At 41.1% G+C, this 20633-nt stretch overlaps 1 protein-coding gene across 2 annotated transcripts; it reads left to right on the forward strand.

Annotated features, from left to right (window-relative positions):
- The first annotated feature begins 9433 nt into the window (after nucleotides 1–9433).
- Nucleotides 9434–20541, forward strand: entr1 (endosome associated trafficking regulator 1). 2 transcript variants are annotated; one of them, XR_014600702.1, is made up of 11 exons: nucleotides 9434–10094; nucleotides 11214–11317; nucleotides 12546–12617; nucleotides 13746–13828; nucleotides 15024–15138; nucleotides 15512–15585; nucleotides 16259–16370; nucleotides 16616–16678; nucleotides 17665–17804; nucleotides 18502–18932; nucleotides 19335–20541. XR_014600702.1 is itself a non-coding variant. In XM_084056105.1 (10 exons), exons 1-10 carry the CDS (start codon nucleotides 10043–10045, stop codon nucleotides 18587–18589), a joined length of 903 nt encoding a protein of 300 aa, XP_083912231.1. In that variant the 5' UTR covers nucleotides 9434–10042; the 3' UTR covers nucleotides 18590–20541. The 2 variants fall into 2 exon arrangements, 1 of the variants encoding a protein (XP_083912231.1); XM_084056105.1 differs by having other exon boundaries at nucleotides 18502–20541.
- The last annotated feature ends 92 nt before the right edge of the window (nucleotides 20542–20633 follow it).

The following is a 20633-nucleotide window of genomic DNA, read 5'->3' on the forward strand; positions in this document are numbered from 1 at the left end:
TTTTTGCCACGGACATGCATGCAAAATAATCATCTTAACACAGTGGCCTAGCCCTAAATGTATACTAATGGACTCCTAATGTGTCATAGGGTCTATTCCAATGTGCTGCACATTTTAAAACAATAGTATGTCTGCATTAACTACTGAACGACCAACAAATTAGATCCTAATTATTTTTGATAATAATAATTGAGTCTCATCAGTACAGACAGTGCTTCAACCTCAAAAGGGCCACTTTAGCTGTAAAGGTGAGTGGGTGCCTAATATTATATATATATATATAGAATATATATATATATATATATATATTCTATATATATATATAGAAGGAGATCAAGTTCTACCAGCTAAACCACTTGGTTTGGTTTGGCAAAGTATGGTAGCTAGTGGATTCCATTAACGTGATCAGGTATTCTCTGTTGATGAGAAAGTTCAAGGCATGCACATGTAACAACGGAAAAAGACACACCCTACAAGCTACACTTGATTTGTTTTTGATTTATTAGACATAATAATTACATGTTAAATGCTTCTCACAGAAACATCAAGGATAAAATGCCAATGGAACACTGGAACAAGGAAACTTGATGAGTGATTAATGAAGGGCATGCCAGGATTTTAATTGATTGCAGTGTCACAATAGTTTAATGTGAAGGCGCCTAACTTTGATCAGACGTGAGCTAACTTTTAGGTTGGAGGAGATCCTGACCTAGGCTGTGGATGGAGGGTTTCCATGGATTATGATTGTGGAGTGTTATTATAGTTGTCAATTATTGAAATCACACACATGGAATACTTTGACCATGCCATATTTAATGCCTGTCTCAGGACTGCCACCTGCCAGTATACAGTGGATAACTTCCCAGTCTCCAGGTTTTCGAAAGTATAGCTACCACTTTAAAGGTTATATGACATTCATTTTCACTTTTTTTATTTTTTTATGTTTTTTGGGGGGTTTTATGACCTCAATTACACCCAAAAAAACCTGAACTTTGAACATTCTGTGGATTTTCTGTGGTCTGGGGTTTTCTGAATAATTAGGCTGAAAAGTAATCTGTGATTGGCCCTTGGACAGTGAAGTCACAGGCCATTAATCCCGCCCACTCTCCTCCTCGCCTCTCCCCTCCCCTATCCTTTCCTTTGAGGGGGGGGGGGGGGGCAGAGGTGATGATTAACAGGCAAAATCCCTAAACAGCGACACCCGCAGGCAAATATTTATTTTTTCATTGCAGTTGAAAAAGCTTTAGAAATGTGAGAGAAAAACACCTGCAATGGCTCACTAGAGTGGAATTTTCAGTTAAAACTTTGAAGGAAGGACCATTACAAAGACTTTTAATGTGTTGTAATGACAGCTTTAACCCTGACATCCTAATGTTGGGCTAAAAAGATAAGAAAAATACTGATCTACAAGCTCACAACATGCTGTGATGTGTTGTGATTGATTGATTTGGATAATAATAATCCAGCTTGTAGATCGGCTTTTCCCTTCCAAACAATATTTGTATTTATTTGATAAGTGGCTTGTTTTAAAATGTGTAGCGCTGTGGAATAGAATAGACAATATGGCACATCAGGAGTCCATTTTTAGGGCTAGGCCTATGTGATTCTGGTAATATTACCTTTTTTTTAAAGCACATTTAGCTATTTTCACAGAATTGAGGCAGTTATTAGCAATCATTTCATTTAGCTTAGTCTTGTTGTCTTCACCTGATGCAATTGTGTGTACAGGTACCCTGTGCAATAGGTCTACTAAAAATCTCCTGCAAGTCATGAAATGAGCATGTTACTTTACGAGTCACCATAGTTATTCAAGGCATTTTTATATGTTTCTACATTATAATGAAGAAAATATATAGGCTATATCTAGATTTTTTTCAAAATAAAAAATGTGCCATAGACATGTCTTGCCACGGACATGTTTGTCCGTGTACGGACATGTTGATGACCCCTGGGCACAGTGTGTGTGAGAGAGAGAGAGAGACTAGAGTCTCTCACCCTACCTCGAAAATCGGCAAAAGTGGCCGTTTTCAAGCTGTTTTGGCCATTTTCTCTGGAACGGAAGGTCCAATCTTGTTAGATGCGTGACTTTGAAAGGCACCTTTATGGGGTTTTCGGGTTTTTGGCCTAAATATATGGTAATTGTTCGGGCCGGCCCAGTAGGGCCCAGTTAGGGCCGGGCCTTAATTTTTCAGGCCTGTTTAGAACTCTTAGACAGACAGACTGTGTGTGTGTGTGTGTGTGTGTGTGTGTGTGTGTGTGTGTGTGTGTGTGTGTGTGTGTGTGTGTGTGTGTGTGTGTGTGTGTGTGTGTGTGTGTGTGTGTGTGTGCGTGCGTGCGTGCGTGCGTGCGTGTGTGTGTGTAACTTTAAAAGCAGTGATAAGGAACATGGGAAGAGGTCTACTGTAGGAGGAGATGAGTTTCAGTTTATACATACCACTTGCTGCTATGTTTTAAGCAGACTTAAATAATCTAACCTTGTAATTAATTGTCTGGTTCTAGTCTTATTTTGTTTATAAAGTGCATGCTATTCTTGTGTGACCCTCAACACAGGATTTGATCATTCCAGGCTCAAATTATTAGTATTGCCGCCACCACCAATAATCATGATATAAGAGCAGCTATCTGCACATACAAACAACGTTCACTGGAGCAGTGGAAGCTCTGTTTTGTTGTGGGTACTTGTGTTGTTGTGGAGCATTTCCTATAACAAAGTATAGATAGCCTACAGTAGTGTCATTGCTGTAACTTGCTATCTGGAATGTGATGCTGATGCTGCAGGGTGAAGTTCTATGAGTAGCATATAGTATAATGGATGTCTTATAGCCCCCCACCCAAAATCACCACCAGCCGCTAGTGGATGTTGGGCATATGATATCGATATGATACATTATTAATGTTCTTTTCTCATATATCATCAACATTGGCCATCATCTTTAGTTTAAACTAACTTTATAAAGCACTTTAAAAAACAATTACGAAGTGCTTTGTACACACAAATAAATACATTTGTGCAAGCTTAAGGGAGAAGTGAAGTTCTCACTAACTACATTATAAACCCATTGTTTCAAAGGACAGAATAGACACTAATATAACAAATATAATATAATATAACACTGCATGACTATACATTCCACAAACCTCATATTCTTGTCATCTGGACTTTACCAACCAAGTGCAGCCTAGTTATTTCCAACAGCTCAAAAACACCTTCTTTAAAAACTACTTAAAAATCGACCTGTCCCTTACATTATATTGGATACAGTTTTATTCTGATTGACACGGCTCTGTCTCTGAGTGGAGGGCTGTGGACAATTCAGAAACCATGTCTACCATTCACATCATCAGTAGACAGGTTAGGTCATTTAACACATCATTTTGTATCTTTTATTAATGCTAGAACAATAGAGAACCAAAGTCTGACATCACTGCCACTAGAGAGTTATTTTTTCCATTGAAAATACCATAGGGTCTCAATAGCATCGCGGCATATAAGAACTGTGTTAAAAAACATAAACAAATGAGCCTGGTGATTATTGCAATTAATTGTCAAGCTACTCTAAGTATTTGAAGACTCTCTTACTGATCCAGAATGCTGCTCTGTGTGTACTTTAATTTAGTGAGTTATTATAGTTTTTAAATAGTCATTCGTTTTTAGTAATTTTAGTTTTTCAGGTATTCTGAGAAGTCTTGATTTATAGAATGCATGACATAAGATATGATTTACAAAGGTGTGATTATTAAGCCATTCAATTTCACCAGGTATAGCAACCACAGTGCAAGCTGAGAGGGAAAATTAAAACTGAGATGATTTGACATGCAATTCTATTTAGTTTTTGCTGGTTGTGCATTGTTCAGTCTAGCTTTTATTTTGTTTCTTAGTTTTTTACTTTAGTTTTTTTTGTTAACAAAAAACGTTTTTCCCTTTTAGTTTTAGTCTTAGTTTTAGTTAACTTTAATAATCCTGGTGTACTGACTATAGGAAAGAACTACCAAATATGTCTTCAATATTAGCTTCTCTGCATTACCTCTAAATCATTCTCCTCATCTACAGTATAAAGCCCTAAATGGTCAGGTATGCATCATCATATCTTAAAGAGCTTTTTGTACCATAGTACCCCACTGGAACACTGTGTTCCTGCATAGAATGCATAGGCTTATACTTACATTTTCTTATTTTGTATTACACGGACAAAAAACACCCACAAAATAATCGGGATACAAACAATAAATACAACACAGGTACAGTATAATGCAATTATGTGAATGGCATCTAGCCTTATACTACATCACCTACCGGTTGTGACTTGTCCCATGAACAAGCCAAGCCAGGCGGAAAGCAGCAGTGATGAAGACATCTCTGTGTCTCTGACAGACAGGCCTGATAATGTAAGCATATACGGAAGCAGGTGTTATTTATACTCCAGCTGAGAAGTAGGAGTTATCATAAGAACACACACACACACGCACGCACGCATGCGCGCGCGCGCACACACACACACACACACACACACACACACACACACACACACACACACACACACACACACACACACACACACACACACACACACACACACACACACACATACACACACACACACACACACACACACACACACACACACACACACACACACACTAGAGAGAGATTTTTAACCACCTTTATTTTATAGTTTTTATAGTAAATAATGACAATCTTAATCAAGACATACAGTACATAGCAAGGAGCCACAAGTCAAAATTGTTAAAAAAAACTAATAGTGCCAAATTTCTCCCCATACACACACACACACACACACACCAAATGAGCTCATTCTATTAGTCCTGTCTGTTTTGTTTTCTTGGCAACTTCGTGTCCGGTTACTTAGTGGACCAGTTTGATTTAATGAACGTATCTAGTCAAATATATTTCCTGCACATCGCTAATGGAGATGCACACGTTTACATGTCGACTTTGTTGGGAAAGCAGAACGAGGAAATAGGACACAGTAACATCACTGGGTGCAGCACAAAGAGGGAGTGATAGCATGGGATGAAGCAACATAGAATCTCATGACTGAAACAAGTCCCAATCTGCGATTTGTGAAACAGCATGAAAGGATGTTTTCTATTGCTAGTTTGACCACTTCACATATTCTTTAATCTATTTTCGGTGCGTGCCATGCTTTCACAGAAGACATGCTGGCTTCTAATCATTACTGAAATCAGTCATGGTGACTGATAACTTTAATCTATGTGATATTTGCGCGTGTGTTTCAAGAATGGGGACTCAGCCATTAAATTACCTATATTGACTATTATAGACTACTTGCTGGGTACCTTGTAACAATTGATTGATTGGTTTTATTTTTATGGACCATCAGGCACAGAAAAAAAAACACAAAAATCCAAAGGCGTTTAACATCTTATTTCCAACATGGTCCCAAGATGTTAAAGGACAATGAAAAACAAAGGATCACAAGACATTCAACATAAAGCTAAACACAAAAAACACAGTTTAAGACATAAACATATATATAGGTCCCACAATAAAACAAGGACAGATTTAATTATAATTGTTACCTTGTTCCATTAAAAAGTCCAAACTTGACTTCTACAAGCCCCCTGTCATATTTAAAAATGCAATGTTTAACGGAAGGCTGTTTCAACAACATGGCAGCGGTGTAAAAAACAATAACTTCAGGCTACATTATTATTCACCCAAGGCACTTTACATGAACGCACACTGGCCCTGATATTATTCTTTGAGACATACATAGTTATTTGGGGTTATGGCCAAATCTGCCATTACGTCATAGGTGCAAATATCGCCACTGGGGTAAATTGAAGGTCGATGGCCACTCTAGATGATTATTAGTCCCCCCCCCCCCCCCCCCCCCCGTTGACCAAATGGACTGGTCACCACCGGACTGGTCCGCGCTGAACCCCCCCGTTGACCAAACAGCGCCGGGCACCACGAAGGGTTAATCCGCCCCTGCCTAGGGGACAGGGTGACAACATGCAAACTCCACACAGAAAGACCCTTTCACCAACCTAGGGAATGGGCACTGATGACGCGGAGGAGAGAACACGCCCCCAGCGTCCCCGGCAGGAATCTAATCGATGGCTTCTAATTCAGCATGCCAAACTTTCCAGGAAGAGAAAGGCTGTAGTTTCTATTGGCTTAGAATCAAGAATCCCATAAGTGATTTGACGATGATCCTTTAAGGTCTTTTTAACCTACGCACCCCAAGAAAATCAGGCACATCCTGTCTCAAAGAAATGCAGAAAAACTTGTCCATGCACTTTGCTGCCTCGAGGCTGGATTATTGCAATAACTTACAATCAATTCTATTCTTAGCTCCATCTTTCTATTCTTAGCTCCATCTTTTCTATTCTTAGCTCCATCTCGAAAGTCATGGAAAAAATAGTCTACGGACAGGTTGATAAGTACTTTGCCGAAAACAATCTAATTTACAAATTCCAATCTGGTTTCAGAACAAACCACTCCACTGACACATGCCTTCTCTATTTGAACGACTCTATCAAACAAGATGTTGACAAGGGCAAATATTGCGGCATGGTCATGCTGGACCTCCAGAAGGCCTTTGACACCGTTAATCACCCAATTATGATCAATAAGCTCAAAGCAATAGGTTTTGATGACACGTCGGTGAACTGGATGAGATCCTACCTGGAAGGGAGGGAGCAAGTGGTGGAAGTAAACGGCACCCAGTCCCCTCCCCTCCCAGTGACTTGTGGTGTTCCTCAAGGAAGTATACTAGGACCTCTACTGTTCCTGATATATGTGAATGATATGTCCTCAGCATGCGACTGCAAACTGTTCCTGTTCGCAGATGACTCGGCTCTGCTGGTCTCGGACAGGGACAGGCTGCAGGTTGAGAAAACTCTCAGCACTGAACTCAACAAGATCTGCATCTGGCTCTCCGACAACAAACTCTCATTACACCTGGGTAAAACTGAATCCATCCTCTTTGGGTCCAACCCTAACCTTAGCAAGGCTGAGAGTTTCACGATCAAAGTGGGTGAAAATGTTATCACAAGAAAGGAGGAAATTACCTACCTGGGTTCCATCTTGGAGGCAAACCTCTCCGGTGACAAAAACGCTGAAAAAACGATCAAAAAGGTCCACAAAATAACACAGAGGATGTGGAGGATTGATCGTCTAGTCAGTAAGAATACTCTGAAGATTCTTGTAGGGGCCCTCATACAAGGTCATTATGATTATGCATGCACTTCATGGTATCACAACACCTCCAAGGCCTTAAAAACAAGGCTCCAAACATCCCAAAACAATAAGGCTACTTCTTGGCCTCAATTACAAAACCCATCTAACCCATGCCCATTTTGCTAGGATTGGATGGCTTAGGGTTGAGGACAGAGTACAGCAACTTGCTATGGGCCTGGTCTTCAAGATACACCACAACATTGGGATCCCCCTGTATTTGTCAAAATACTTCCAAAATGTTAATCAAGTCCATGATCATAACACCAGAGGCAGCTCCACAAACCATGTTCAACCCAGATTTGGCACAACAAAGGGAATGAACTCGTTCTCATGCTATTCATCAAAAATGTGGAATGCCCTACCAAAAGGAGTAAAGGAGTGTAAAACCCTACTCACTTTCAAAAATGCCCTAAAGATACACCTTCAGGAGGCTGCGATTCTAAAATGGCCCCTGTCCAAGTCCTAACCTACCCCATGTCCTAACCTAACCTACCCCCCCCTCTCTCTTTCTTCTTTTGTACATATTTTTCACTCTTCATACCAGTAACCTGAAAACTTGTATGACATTCTGTATAGTAGTGTGTATATCTGTCTGTCTCTTATATGTCATCATGATTTGTGTACATGGGGATCTCATCTTAAACAAGCTAAGTGCTTAACTGAGCAATCCAGTTTAGTAGACCTTGTATTGTGAATTTGTACTTCCATGTACTGTTATGTACTGTCATGTACTGTTCTCGTCTTACTAAATAAAGTACATCAATCAATCAATCAATCAATCAAGCTACTCTAACAAGTATTTGAAGACTCTCCTACTGATCCAGAATATTGCTGTGTCTTTAGTTTAGTGAGTTACTATAGTTTTTAAATATTCATTAGTTTTTAGAAGTTTTAGTTTTTCAGGTATTCTGAGGAAAGCCTTGATTTATAGAATGCATGACATAAGATATGATTTACAAACGTGTCATTATTAAGCCAATCAATTTCACCAGGTGTAGCAGCCACAGTGTAAGCTGAGAGGGAAAACTAAAACTGAGATGATTTGACACGCAATTCTATTTAGTGTTTGCTGGTTGTACATTGTTCAGTCGAGCTTTTATTTTGTTTCTTAGTTTTTTACTTATTTTTTTGTTAACAAAACATGTTTTTCCCTTTTAGTTTTAGTTTTAGTTAACTTTAATAATCCTGGTGTACTGACTAAGAAAGAACTACCAAATATGTCTTAAATATTAGCTTCTCTGCATTGCCTCCCTGTAAAACCAGAATATATTTTTAAATCATTCTCCTCGCCTACAGTATAAAGCCCCAAATGGTCAGGCATGCATCATCATATCTTAAAGAGCTTTTTGTACCATAGTACCCCACTGGAACACTGTGCTGCTGCATAGAATGTATTGGCTTATACTTTTACATTGTCTCATTTTGTACACACACACACACACACACACACACACACACACACACACACACACACACACACACACACACACACACACACACACACACACACACACACACACACACACACACACACACACACAGAGATAGAGAGAGATTTTTAACCACCTTTATTTTCTAATAAATAATGACAATCTTAATCAAGACATACAGTAGGGCCTACATAGCAAGGAGCCACAAGTCAAAATTGTTAAAAAAAAAACAGTGCCAAATTTCTCCCCATACACACACACACACACACACACACACACACACACACACACACACACACACACACACACACACACACACACACACACACACACACACACACACACACACACACATTGAACCATTATCACTGATAAAGGTTCAGATCAAAGAGAGCAATATCAGAGAAATTCACAATGACAAAATATATTAAAGGGATTGTTCAGCCCCAAAATGACTATGCAAGCATTGGCTTGAATTCATGTAGAGTTTTTAGTTTTTGTCGCATTCCTAAGCCAATAGTTTGATGACCGGCGGAGTCTCCGGTAGGAGACTCAAAGAGTCTCCATTGAGTCTCCTACCGGAATGCGACAAAAACATCTCCATGAATTCGAGGCTTTGTGGGGTGTGTAGCCTAATTGACAGAAAATAAATAAGTATTTTTTGGGGGTGAAATATCCCTTTAACTTTATTCTGGTCTGATGGTGTTTTATTTTGAAGGCCGTGGCCGGAAGTCTTTACATCCTTGAGTGTCTCACTTCACACTGTTGTGTTGTTGTCAGCTGATCTGCTGGGAACCCTGCTGTGGCTAAACATCTGAGAAGTTGTGAGGAGCGGAGGACTTCATGTGTCTGTCTATTGTCTACAGCAGACATGCTTTAACTACACTGTGCAGTGTGGAGGTCTGGTCCATTGTTGTGCTTAGTTTAAACACGGCAAAACTGGAGGCGTTTGGCTAGTTAGCAGAAAGCTAATGGCAGAAAGCTAACTGGGGAGAGAGACTGTAAACAGACCCCTGCATAGATACTGGGTTCCGTCTGTCTGTCTGTCTCTCTGTCTGTCTGTCTGTCTGACTGTCTGTCTGTCTGTGTGACTGACTGTCTGTCTGTCTCGTCTGTCTGTCTGTCTGTCTGTCTGTCTGTCTGTCTGTCTGTCTGACTGACTGACTGTCTGTCTGTCTGTCTGTCTGTCTGTCTGTCTGTGTGTGTGTGACTGACTGTCTGTCTGTCTGTCTGTCTGTCTGTCTGTCTGTCTGACTGTCTGACTGACTGACTGACTGACTCTCTGTCTGTCTGTCTGTCTGTCTGTCTGTCTGTCTGTCTGTCTGTCTGTCTGTCTGTCTGACTCACTGTCTGTCTGTCTGTCTGTCTGTCTGTCTGTCTGATCATGTCTAAACATAAACATAAGAGCTCTGTCAAGACTCTCATCATCACAGACGGTAAGTTCACTAATAAGTTGATTAACTTTCTACAGCTCATTGCACGAATTGTCCTTAATTATACACCTCTGGCCAATCAGAATTCAGTATGATCTGTGGCCATGCATAATGATAATAATAATAATACTAAATATCATGTAACATTATTATTGTATTATTATCATCATTAATGTGAATAAATGCCGTTTGTTGTCTGTAGATGATGAGGCTGAGGGAGATGAACATAATCCATGTTTTTTGTCTGTAGATCAGTCTTCAACAGGGGGTCCGGGACCCCTAGGGGGTCCTCAGAGTTACGACAGGGGGCCCGCCAAATCTTTGTGTGATGGAATCATGTTTTTTACATTAACCATTAACCACTTGAACCCTAGAATCCCTGAGTGGAACATTAGCCAAAAATAGCAGATCTACAAGCTCACAGCACCTCGCAGCGCGAGGCGCTGTGAGCTTGTAGATCTGCAAGCTCACAGTCAATACAACTAAGTATTGACGGTTTAAGTGGTTAAATGTCTGAAAATACACATTAATCCAACATACACTGATGATAGAGCTGTTAAAGTCTATGAAACTGTCTTAAGAAATCTATGAGCATATCTGCAACACAATTGTATACAATATGTAGTGGTGTGGGGGGGGGGGGGGGGGGGCCTGCTTCAGCTAAGGGGTCCTTGGCCTGAAAACGTTGAAGACCCCAGTGTCGCAGCCAGAACGCTAGTATAGGCTGGGCCTGAGCAGGACCCGTGCGCGAAATGTTTCGGTTATTGCACGGATATTGGGCTTTTTTTGGGCGTTTTTTTTTAACTTTATTTCGGGGTTAGGGTTGGGTTAGGGTTATGTTATTTAATTCTTATTTTTGCCTGATTTTACCGATTTTTTTTTTTCTCCAAAAATTAATTTTAAAAAAATTTAAAAGAAAAAAAATCCCCCCAATTTTTTTTTTTGGAAAATCGATTGGGTGGGCCAGCTCTCAGGTGCGCAGCCATGCGCAGCCATGTGTGGGCCTGGGTGGGCCGTGGCCCACCCAGGCCCACACATGGCTGCGCACCTGAGACCCCTGCTGTAGATGATGAGGCCGAGGGAGATGACCTGAATCCATTTTCTGTTTTTTTTTGTCTGTAGATGAGGAGGCTGAGGGAGATGACCTGAATCCATTTTCCTTCAAGGAGTTCCTGCGATGTAAGACACAGACAGACACACAGGAAGACATGGAGACAGCGCACAAGGTACTGAGGACTGGACACAGGACTGACACCACACACACACGCACACTCACACTCACACTCACACTCACACTCGCATGCTCACGGTAATAGTGGTGTGCTGGCTGACAGGTTCATGCGTCTTTGTTGACATGCCCTAGCCTAGCCTATATACTGTAGGTATATCTGAGTGACATTCACACACTGAAACACTGATGAGGATAGAAGGCTGAAATGTTATAGTTTTGACATGGTTTTATATTAAGTAAATACAGTCGTATGTGCAATAGGTATGACTTCAAATCAACGGCATGATTATTTCTAACCACAAAGAAAGCCAAATGTGGTAGAAGAAAACTGTACTGTAATCTGGTGATGTTAAGGTTATTATACCCACCTGTCTGTCTCGCTGCTTGTCTATCACTCTTGTCTCTTTGGCTAGTGTATATGTTACAGGTAGATTGGCATTCCAGGTAGATTGGAAAAGAAGCGCTTGTTTTCACCGCCCATCCGCCCCCCAGGCAATTCTGTAGAACCAACGCCAGAGGGCAATGCAAGCCAGACATGAGTCCCACACCACACACGCATGCATGCACACGCGCACAAACAAGCACGCACACACATGCACGCGCGGGCACACACACCCGCGAACAGCCTTATTCCATGCAGTTGAAGCACAAGGGGGCGAGCCTGAGGAGGCGGGGCTGGCGGGCTATGTTAGTGCAGCGAGTGGCAGTTGTGGCAAACCATAGAGGGGCAAACGCAGTCCCCACAACATCATTTACGTTTCTGTGCCTATCGGTACATAACTCGGACGGCGCTTCGTCGACTAGCAGACCATCGGCCGGTCGGCGCGGGCACTCGCGCCTGGAGGCGCTCGGGCGCCCCTCGGGCGCCCCTCCTTTGCCTCAAGGTCTGCTGAGTCGGCGCGCCTCCGTCATGGTCCAAAACTATACTTTATAGGCGAAAAAAAGTAGTCCGCGTTTGTTTGAAAAGGTAATGTCCCAAGCGGGAGTCAAACCCAGACTCCCAGTGATAGTGGATGGGGAGTCCAATGATTATCGAAGTGCGCCACTGAGGCCGGTATGTATGTATATTCATGTTGTCGTAGTCGTCGTCCTCGCATCGCAGCCCCGCCCCGAGCCTAAAAACAAGCGCTCCACTTCCAATCTACCTGGAATGCCAATCTACCTGTGACATATATATACCTGTCTCTCTCTCTCTCTCTCTCTGTCTACCCATCTGTTTGCAGAGGGCCAGCAGTCCGAACTTTGACGCCGAGGTCAAAAGCAGTTTCTTTGCTGACCCCTCCCTCCTGCCGCAGGTACAGTGATATAAAGTGTTGTACGGTTTAGTTCTGTGTTTAACCATTTTTTAACTTTGGTAGTAGCCTAGTAGTCTTGGGTTGTATAGACGAATCCACAGACGCGCTGCCTGTAGGCAGCCATAGGTCCTCAGAGTTACTACAGGGGGTCTGCCAAATCTTTGTGTGATAGGATTTTCTTTTTTTTACATTAAACTCTTGAACCCTAGCATCCCTTTTCTGAGGAGAACTTTAGCCAAAAAATAGCAGATCTACAAGCTCACAACGCCTCGCAGCGTGAGGCGTTGTGAGCTTGTAGGTCGGCTATTTTTGGCAAAGAGTTATAGGTGTAGAGGGGAAAAAAGAGCAGCAGTATATCTCTTATATAAGTTTATTTGAAACACAATTTTATACAATATATAGAGGGGGTCCCTGCTTCAGCTCTCTCTCAGCTAGGGGGTCCTTGGCCATGAAAACGTTGAAGACCTCTGGTCTATACTGTAGCTATCTGGCCATGATATTGTCCAAATATTGTCAATCACCTTTATGTTGCTTGTGTTCATTGCCATCGACAATAGACCACCGAAGTCCTGACGTCACTCGTTCATCCCCAGGTTCGTAAAGTAATTTCTCTATGGAGAATAACATTGGGTCATCATAGAATCGTCTCATATAAGAATTGTGGTCCAAAAATAAACAAACTGTCTTGGCGATATTGTCAGGGAGGAGGTTCTGTATGATAGTCAGTCACTTATATTTGATACAGTCTGTTTCTGGCGAAAATGTAACTAATTCGGCGGAAGTAACATTAGCGTTTTCTCACCGTCAGTTGATGCTTCATATCCATAAGAGTAAACCCGCCGGGGTCATTTGTTTATTTTTGGAACACAGTTCTTATTTGACGCGATATTAAAGACGTCTATGGGATTCAGAATGGGGGTGGAAAACCGCGAACCAGGTAGACAAGCCAAGGATGTGTAAATTACGTCAGACTTCGGTGGTCTGTACACGCAAGCAACAGATGTTGTTTGTTTTGATTTGTAAATCAATTTTTGGGTGTCTTGAAAAGCGCTATATAAATGTAATTTATTATTATTATTATTATGATGATGGATGAATGAGTAAATGAGGTCAGCCTACTGTGTTCAGGAGGAGTGGGGGCAGAGCTACCAGCAGGAAGAGGACAGCAGCGCCTCTCTGTGGCTCGAAGATGAAGAGGAGGAGGTGACCAGGTAGGTGAGGTTCCCCCGTGGCTGGGGGAGATATATCAACTCAACTCAACTCAAATTTTATTTATAGAGCACATTACAATGACCGAGGCCAACCAAAGTGCTATACAACATATCAAACAACAATGTTACAATACATACATGCAAAAATACTAGGGGTGTGCCGATACACTAATTTCACGAAACGATACGATACGATATTTGGCTCACAACTTCGATACGATTTCGATACGATACGATACGCACTTTTTTTATTATGAAAATAAATGGGGGAGAAAAAAAGGAAATGCAAACAAATAATTCTGTTTTTGCATTATTCAGACATGCAAACTTGTAGCTTTTCAGCCGTTTTGAATCCAAATAGGGCAATAGTGTGACACCTGACCCGAAAAAAAACAACATGTTGTCACCCTTTTCACCTCGGGGCTGTTTGCATGCCTGATTATTTTGATTGGTGTAAAAAAAAAAAAAAAATTCAAAACGATATTTTTTTTTTCCAAAACGATACATATCGTCGCGAAAACGTATCGCGATATATATATATATATATATATCGGCACACCCCTAAAAAATACAATATAAAAATACAAGATACGAATACAAATACAAACGCTGATTGAAAAGCATAACAAGAAAGTGAGGTAGAGACCATAGTTGTGGTGTAGTAGTTTAACTATTGTTCGAAAGCTAAAGAAAAGAAGTAGGTCTTTAGTAGCGATTTAAAAATGTCTATAGACTGGGAGGCTCTTATATTAAAAGGAAGGCTATTCCAGAGCCTCGGGGCGGCCGCAGCGAAGGCTCGGTCGCCTCTGGACCTTTTGTCAGGTTTTTGGTCTTCAGTCAGAGGTTCTGAACCACTCTGACAAACTAGCAAGAGAATGTCTTAAGTTTTATATGTAAATAATATATCGTTGCTGTGGGGCAGAAACCTCCTAACTCCATATTCTAACTTTTTGTGTTTTTTTTGTTGTAAATTAATGCCCTATTTCATCATACTACAGCGTCACACAAACGCATCAAAAGTAGCAGATCCGCCGTGTTCTGAGCTTGTAGATCTGCTACTTTTGCTCGTTTTGAATTCGAAAAGTAACATGGGACATATGAGGTTTCCACCCGACAGAGACAATATGAAATATCAGTATAAAATATATACCAAAAATGTATTTTATACCAACTTTTGTTTGATCTGGACAAACAGGTTCTCCTCCGGGATCAGTAAGATCAGTCTGAACGGAGAGCACTATGAGGGAGATGATGAGACATCCATTGAGTCTCCTGACACCTCCTCTATGAGCAACAACCAGCTACAGCAGGTACACACACACACACACACACACACACACACACACACACACACACACACACACACACACACACACACACACACACACACACACACACACACACATTTACACACACACACACACACACACACACACACACACATTTACACACACACACACACACACACACACACACACACACACACACACACACACACACACACACACACACACACACACACACACACACACACACACACACACACACACACACATTTACACACACAGCTGTAAGGACCACAGTCTTGACAGTCTTGACACACTGTGTGTGTGTGTGTGTGTGTGTGTGTGTGTGTGTGTGTGTGTGTGTGTGCGCGTGCGCGTGTTCGTGTGTGTGTTCCAGTTGAAGGAGGACAACGTGTGTTTGAAAATAACTCTCAAAGACCTCCAGAAGAAATACGACAGCGGCCAACACAGGTGAGCCAATCAAGACAGCAGCATTTACACAAGTACGTAGCTCCTCAGCCGAGAATGGCAGCTGAGTTTTAACCGTGTTTGATCCGGGAAGTTCCGTAACCTGATCTATCTGAGCTCCATAGATCAGGGTTTCTTCAACGTTTTCAGGCCAAGGACCCCCTAGCTGAGAGAGAGATGAGATGAAGCAGGGACCCCCTCTATATTGTATAAAATTGTGTTTCAGATTAAACTTTGTTTTGTTTACTGCTCTTTTTTCCCTCAACACCTAGACCTCTTTGCCAAAAATAGCAGATCTACAAGCTCACAACGCCTCGCAGCGCGAGGCGTTGTGAGCTTGTAGATCTGCTATTTTTGGCTAATGTTCCCCTCAGAAAAGGAATTCTAGGGTTCAAGTGAAACGAAATCCTATCACACAAAGATTTGGCGGACCCCCTATAGTAGCTCTGAGGACCCCCTAGGGGTCCCGGACCCCCTGTTGAAGACCCCTGCCATAGATGAAGCTTAGTTCAGCCCGCCTTGCCACTTCAGCTCTGCCGATTGGTCAGTTGCTGTAGAACCTCTAGGGATATAGATATGACTTTTTAGGTTGGGTTAACCATTATACAGCAGTTGGCCAATCAACATACAGCTTGTGAAAATGATTATTCATAACTATTATACGTATGGTTACCAGGATCCGTCAGCTGTCTGAGGAGTTACTCCAGAGGACGTTACAGGAGGAGAAGGAGGCGCAAGCTCTGGAGAGCATGGTCCAGTCTGTGGAACAGAACCTCCAACTGATGACGGTATGTCTCCTAAACCTTTAGCCACATTGTGGATAGAAAGCTAAATTGTAGTTGTAATAGTTCTTCATTTACTGATGATGTAGAACTCGCCCTCAACTGTCTGTTTACCTTACCTAATATGCACCTAAATCCACCTGTCTGTCCATTCATCTCCATTTGCCTACCTGGCTCTCCTTCTACCTGTGCGTTTCTGCCTGTCTGCATCTCTCTATATCTCTGTCTTTACCTGTGTGTCCATCTTTTAGAAGCGAGCAGTGAAGGCAGAGAACAGTGTGTCCAGACTCAAACAGGACCTACAGCAACTACAGGTACAACCATTCAATTGTTTACATCATTATTATGATTATGATTAGTGATGTGTTTAGCGGTGGTAGCAATGGGTTTACCGTGATAACAAAAACCTCAAACATCTCAATATTATCGTGGGCCCGTGACAGCATCTACGATAGGTATTCAGGCCGAAGATTGTATCGTGGAGTAATGAGAATGAAACGGCCTGGCTCGCGATGCTAGTAGCAACAGAGGGAGCTTTAACCCATTAAGACTTGAGGCGATTCTTAAAAATGTTTTCTAAATCAGTTTTTGGGGCGGTGTAGCCGCCCCCTATAAGTGAGTTTTGGACACCGACCAAAAGATTTGTATACCCCCTAACCCTTCCATTGTTAATGCAAATCGATACTTTTGCAAAGTCAGCCAATCACATTACAGCTAGTGTCATCACCACTAGCTGTAATGTGATTGGCTGACTTTGCAAATTCAGGACTGTGATTGGCTAGCGAAACACATGACACATGTGCAGCCCTATGAATAGCAGTATGGACTTTAAAAAAAGTCATGACTCACAACAGTGAGTCATGTTGTGATGACCACACACCGCCCACTTCACACTGGGTGTGATTTTTTGTAAAACAGTGAAAAAAAAGAAGAAAAAAAAGATTCAAGATTTTTCTAAAATATCAGATCTACAAGCTCATAGCGCGGCACTCGGTGCCGCGCTATGAGCTTGTAGATCTGATATTTTTGAATAGCAAAAGAAATCTAAAGTGACACAGATGCGTTCCAGGTCTTAATGGGTTAAAAACATCCCTCCTGTAAGAAATCTTTGCAGACGTTTTAAAGATCGGTGAAACAAAATGTCTGCATAGTAGATGATACCTGTGAACACAGGCTAGACTAGAGACTGAGACGTGCTGAGTCGTACGGTAAGACGCTCGTCTGTTGACTTAAAAGTATCGCATTGTTGTGAGTTAATGTGTAATCATATCATCATTTTAATGTATGTGTGTGTGTGTAGGTCCAGTGTGAGATGTTGAGGTCAGAGAATGCTGCACTGAAGACGGAGGAGTCGGAGACCGTTTCCAACATGAGACACAACGCTCAGCTGGCTTCAGAACAGCTAAACCAGGCTGTTTTCAATGCACACAAATCAATCAAGTTAGTATTTCTATCAATAACTGGTACTAATGACACAAGTTACGGGAAATATTAAAAATAAAGAAATATAACTGAAATCATTTAGAAATAGGCCTGTTACAATAGAAGTACGATTGTAAATAACATTTTAACCGAATGCTATTTCCACGTCGACTAGCAGGAACAGCACTGTTTAACCCATTAAGACCTGGAACTGTGTCATTTTTAGATTTGATCTAAAAAGCATTATTTTACACTTTGGGCTATTCAAAAATAGCAGATATACAAGCTCATAGCGCGGCACCGAGTGCCGCGCTACGAGCTTGTAGATCTGCTATTTTTTTTTTATCGTGAAAATGTGTGCAAATCTTTGAATATATGTTGTTTAAAGAGAACATTTTTAACTCAAATCTTTGCGTCTGGGGGGTCCCTGGAACAACATATTTTGAGATGGGGGTCCGCGGCCAAATACATATCATTTTGGGGGTCCTTGACATGAAAAAGATGGAGCACCACTGATATAGAAACATACGTTTTTAAGAATACTGTTGAGATTTAGGAGACGTGTAGAATCGGCTTCAGGTCTCAATGGGTTAATAGACTAGTTGACCAGCTGCCCAAATAACTGTGTACCTCGAAACATATTTTTTCACTTTTTTAATCTAGTGCCTTGTTTGTCTGTCTGTCTGTCTGTCTGTCTTTCTCTCTCTGTGTACAGACAGCTGTTGGGTGAATCAGACAGACTGCGTTTGACCTCCCAGATGCTTCAGTCCATCGATAAGATCTCTATCCACACAGATCCCTGACCTCGGCTACTCTGGCCTGAACAGTTTTTTTTCCCCAGAGTATGCTGTTCATTGTTTTTTCAATATTTTTGAACATACACATTTTTTCCCTCCTGTTTTTTTTTTGTCTTCTGGGATCGCATGAGAGCCAGACATTATGAGAGGGATCAAGAAAGAATATATATTACTTGAGAGAGATTTTTCTAAAATGAAGGAAAAAAAACAAAAAACTTTTGTATAATATATAATATACTGTATAACTCATATACAGTATACTAGACCTAGGGTCATTGAGAGGAAAATAGTATGTGTTCTGGGGGATCTGCTGGAATTAAAACATTCTTTTCATAATTGAAAGTATATTGTTATTAGATTATTTTAACCCATTGAGACCTGAAGCCGATTCTACATGTCTCCTAAATCCCAACAGTTTTCTGAAAAACGTATGTTTCTATATCAGTGATGCTCAATATTTTTCATGTCAAGGACCCCCAAAATTATATGTATTTGGCCGCGGACCCCCATCAAAATATGTTGTTCCAGGGACCCCCCAGAAGCAAAGATTTGAGTTAAAAATGTTCGCTTTAAAAATATATATATTCAAAGATTTGCACACATTTTCACGATTTTTCAAAAATAGCAGATCTACAAGCTCGTAGCGCGGCACTCGGTGCCACGCTATGAGCTTGTATATCTGCTATTTTTGAATAGCCCAAAGTGTAAAATAATGCTTTTTAGCTCAAATCTAAAAATGACACAGTTCCAGGTCTTAATGGGTTAATCTAGTATGGTTCCATGCTAGTAGAGAAGGTAACCAGTGAAACAGTTTATCAATAATCTTTCAGTCTATTTTATTTATACACAGTAGTAGCAAATAACATGTTGCCTCAAGACACTTTACATATAGAGCTAACATATTATTGCTAGTGGATAACTAATATGCATCATATGTACAAAATAGGTGCCGGTATGTTTCACAATACTTAGCATAACTATTATTTCAGCTACAGTGACATCACGCATTGCCTATCAATCATCTGCCATCTTGTATGTGCAAACTGGTTCATGATAGAATCATGGCAAACAGGTGCTTCTTTCTTGGATATTTTGTGGTTTTCTTGATTTATATTAGGTTTTTTTTTCCAGCCGACTGCATTTTTGTGCTCCAGCCAAGTGCACTAGCGCATTATAAGCAATAATTGACCCTTTTGTGGACTGAAAGAACGACCATATAGACTGTCTTCTGATGTCTGGACTAGTAATCCTCAAGAGGGGCCATCGGATAAGTTCAAGAACTTACGTTTAGCTTCAATTTACCCCAGTGGCGATATTTGCGCCCATGACGTAATGGCAGATTTGGCCATAACCCCAAATAACTATGTATGTCTCAAAAGAATAATACCAGGGCCAGTGTGCGTTCATGTAAAGTGCCTTGAGTGAATAGTAATGTAGCCTGAAGTTATAGTTTTTTACACCGCTGCCATGTTGTTGAAACAGCCTTCCGTTAAACATTGCATTTTTAAATACGACGGGGCTTATTCACCTGTTTCCTAGGCTGGGTGTTTTCCACTAGCTGTCGATTTCATCGGATATCATTGGTCATCTGACCAGTTTCATTGGATTTCATTGGATCAAATCGACAGGAAGTGGAAAACACACAGCCTAGGAAACGGGTGAATAGAAGTCAGGTTAGGACCTTTTTTTATGGAACAATGTTATGTTTATGTCTTAAACTGTGTTATTTTTTTTTGTGTTTCGTTTTATGTTGAATGCCTTTGTTTTTCATTGTCCTTTAACATCTTTGGGACCATGTTGGAAATAAGTGTTTTCACTTTAACATGTTGAACGCCTTTGGATTTTTGTGTTTATTTCTGTGCCTGATGGTCCATAAATAAAACCAATCAATCAGTCGTTACAAGGTAACCATGTAGTCTATAGTCAATATCGGTAATTTAATGACTGAGTCCCCATTCTTGAAAATCAGTCGCCACGACTGATTTCAGAAATTTTGATTAGAAGCCTGCATGTCTTCTGTGAAAGCATGGCACGCACCGAAAATAGATGA

This window comes from Gymnoscopelus microlampas (genome assembly GCF_963454915.1).
Source record: "Gymnoscopelus microlampas genome assembly, chromosome: 4".
In the NCBI taxonomy this organism is placed as follows: domain Eukaryota; kingdom Metazoa; phylum Chordata; class Actinopteri; order Myctophiformes; family Myctophidae; genus Gymnoscopelus; species Gymnoscopelus microlampas.

Coding starts and splice junctions, on each gene's coding strand:
- entr1 (XM_084056105.1), top strand. CDS start 10,043: ATGTCTAAACATAAACATAAGAGCTCTGTCAAGACTCTCATCATCACA. Junction 15,586..16,258: donor TACGACAGCGGCCAACACAG/GTGAGCCAATCA, acceptor TATGGTTACCAG/GATCCGTCAGCTGTCTGAGG. Junction 16,371..16,615: donor AGAACCTCCAACTGATGACG/GTATGTCTCCTA, acceptor TCCATCTTTTAG/AAGCGAGCAGTGAAGGCAGA.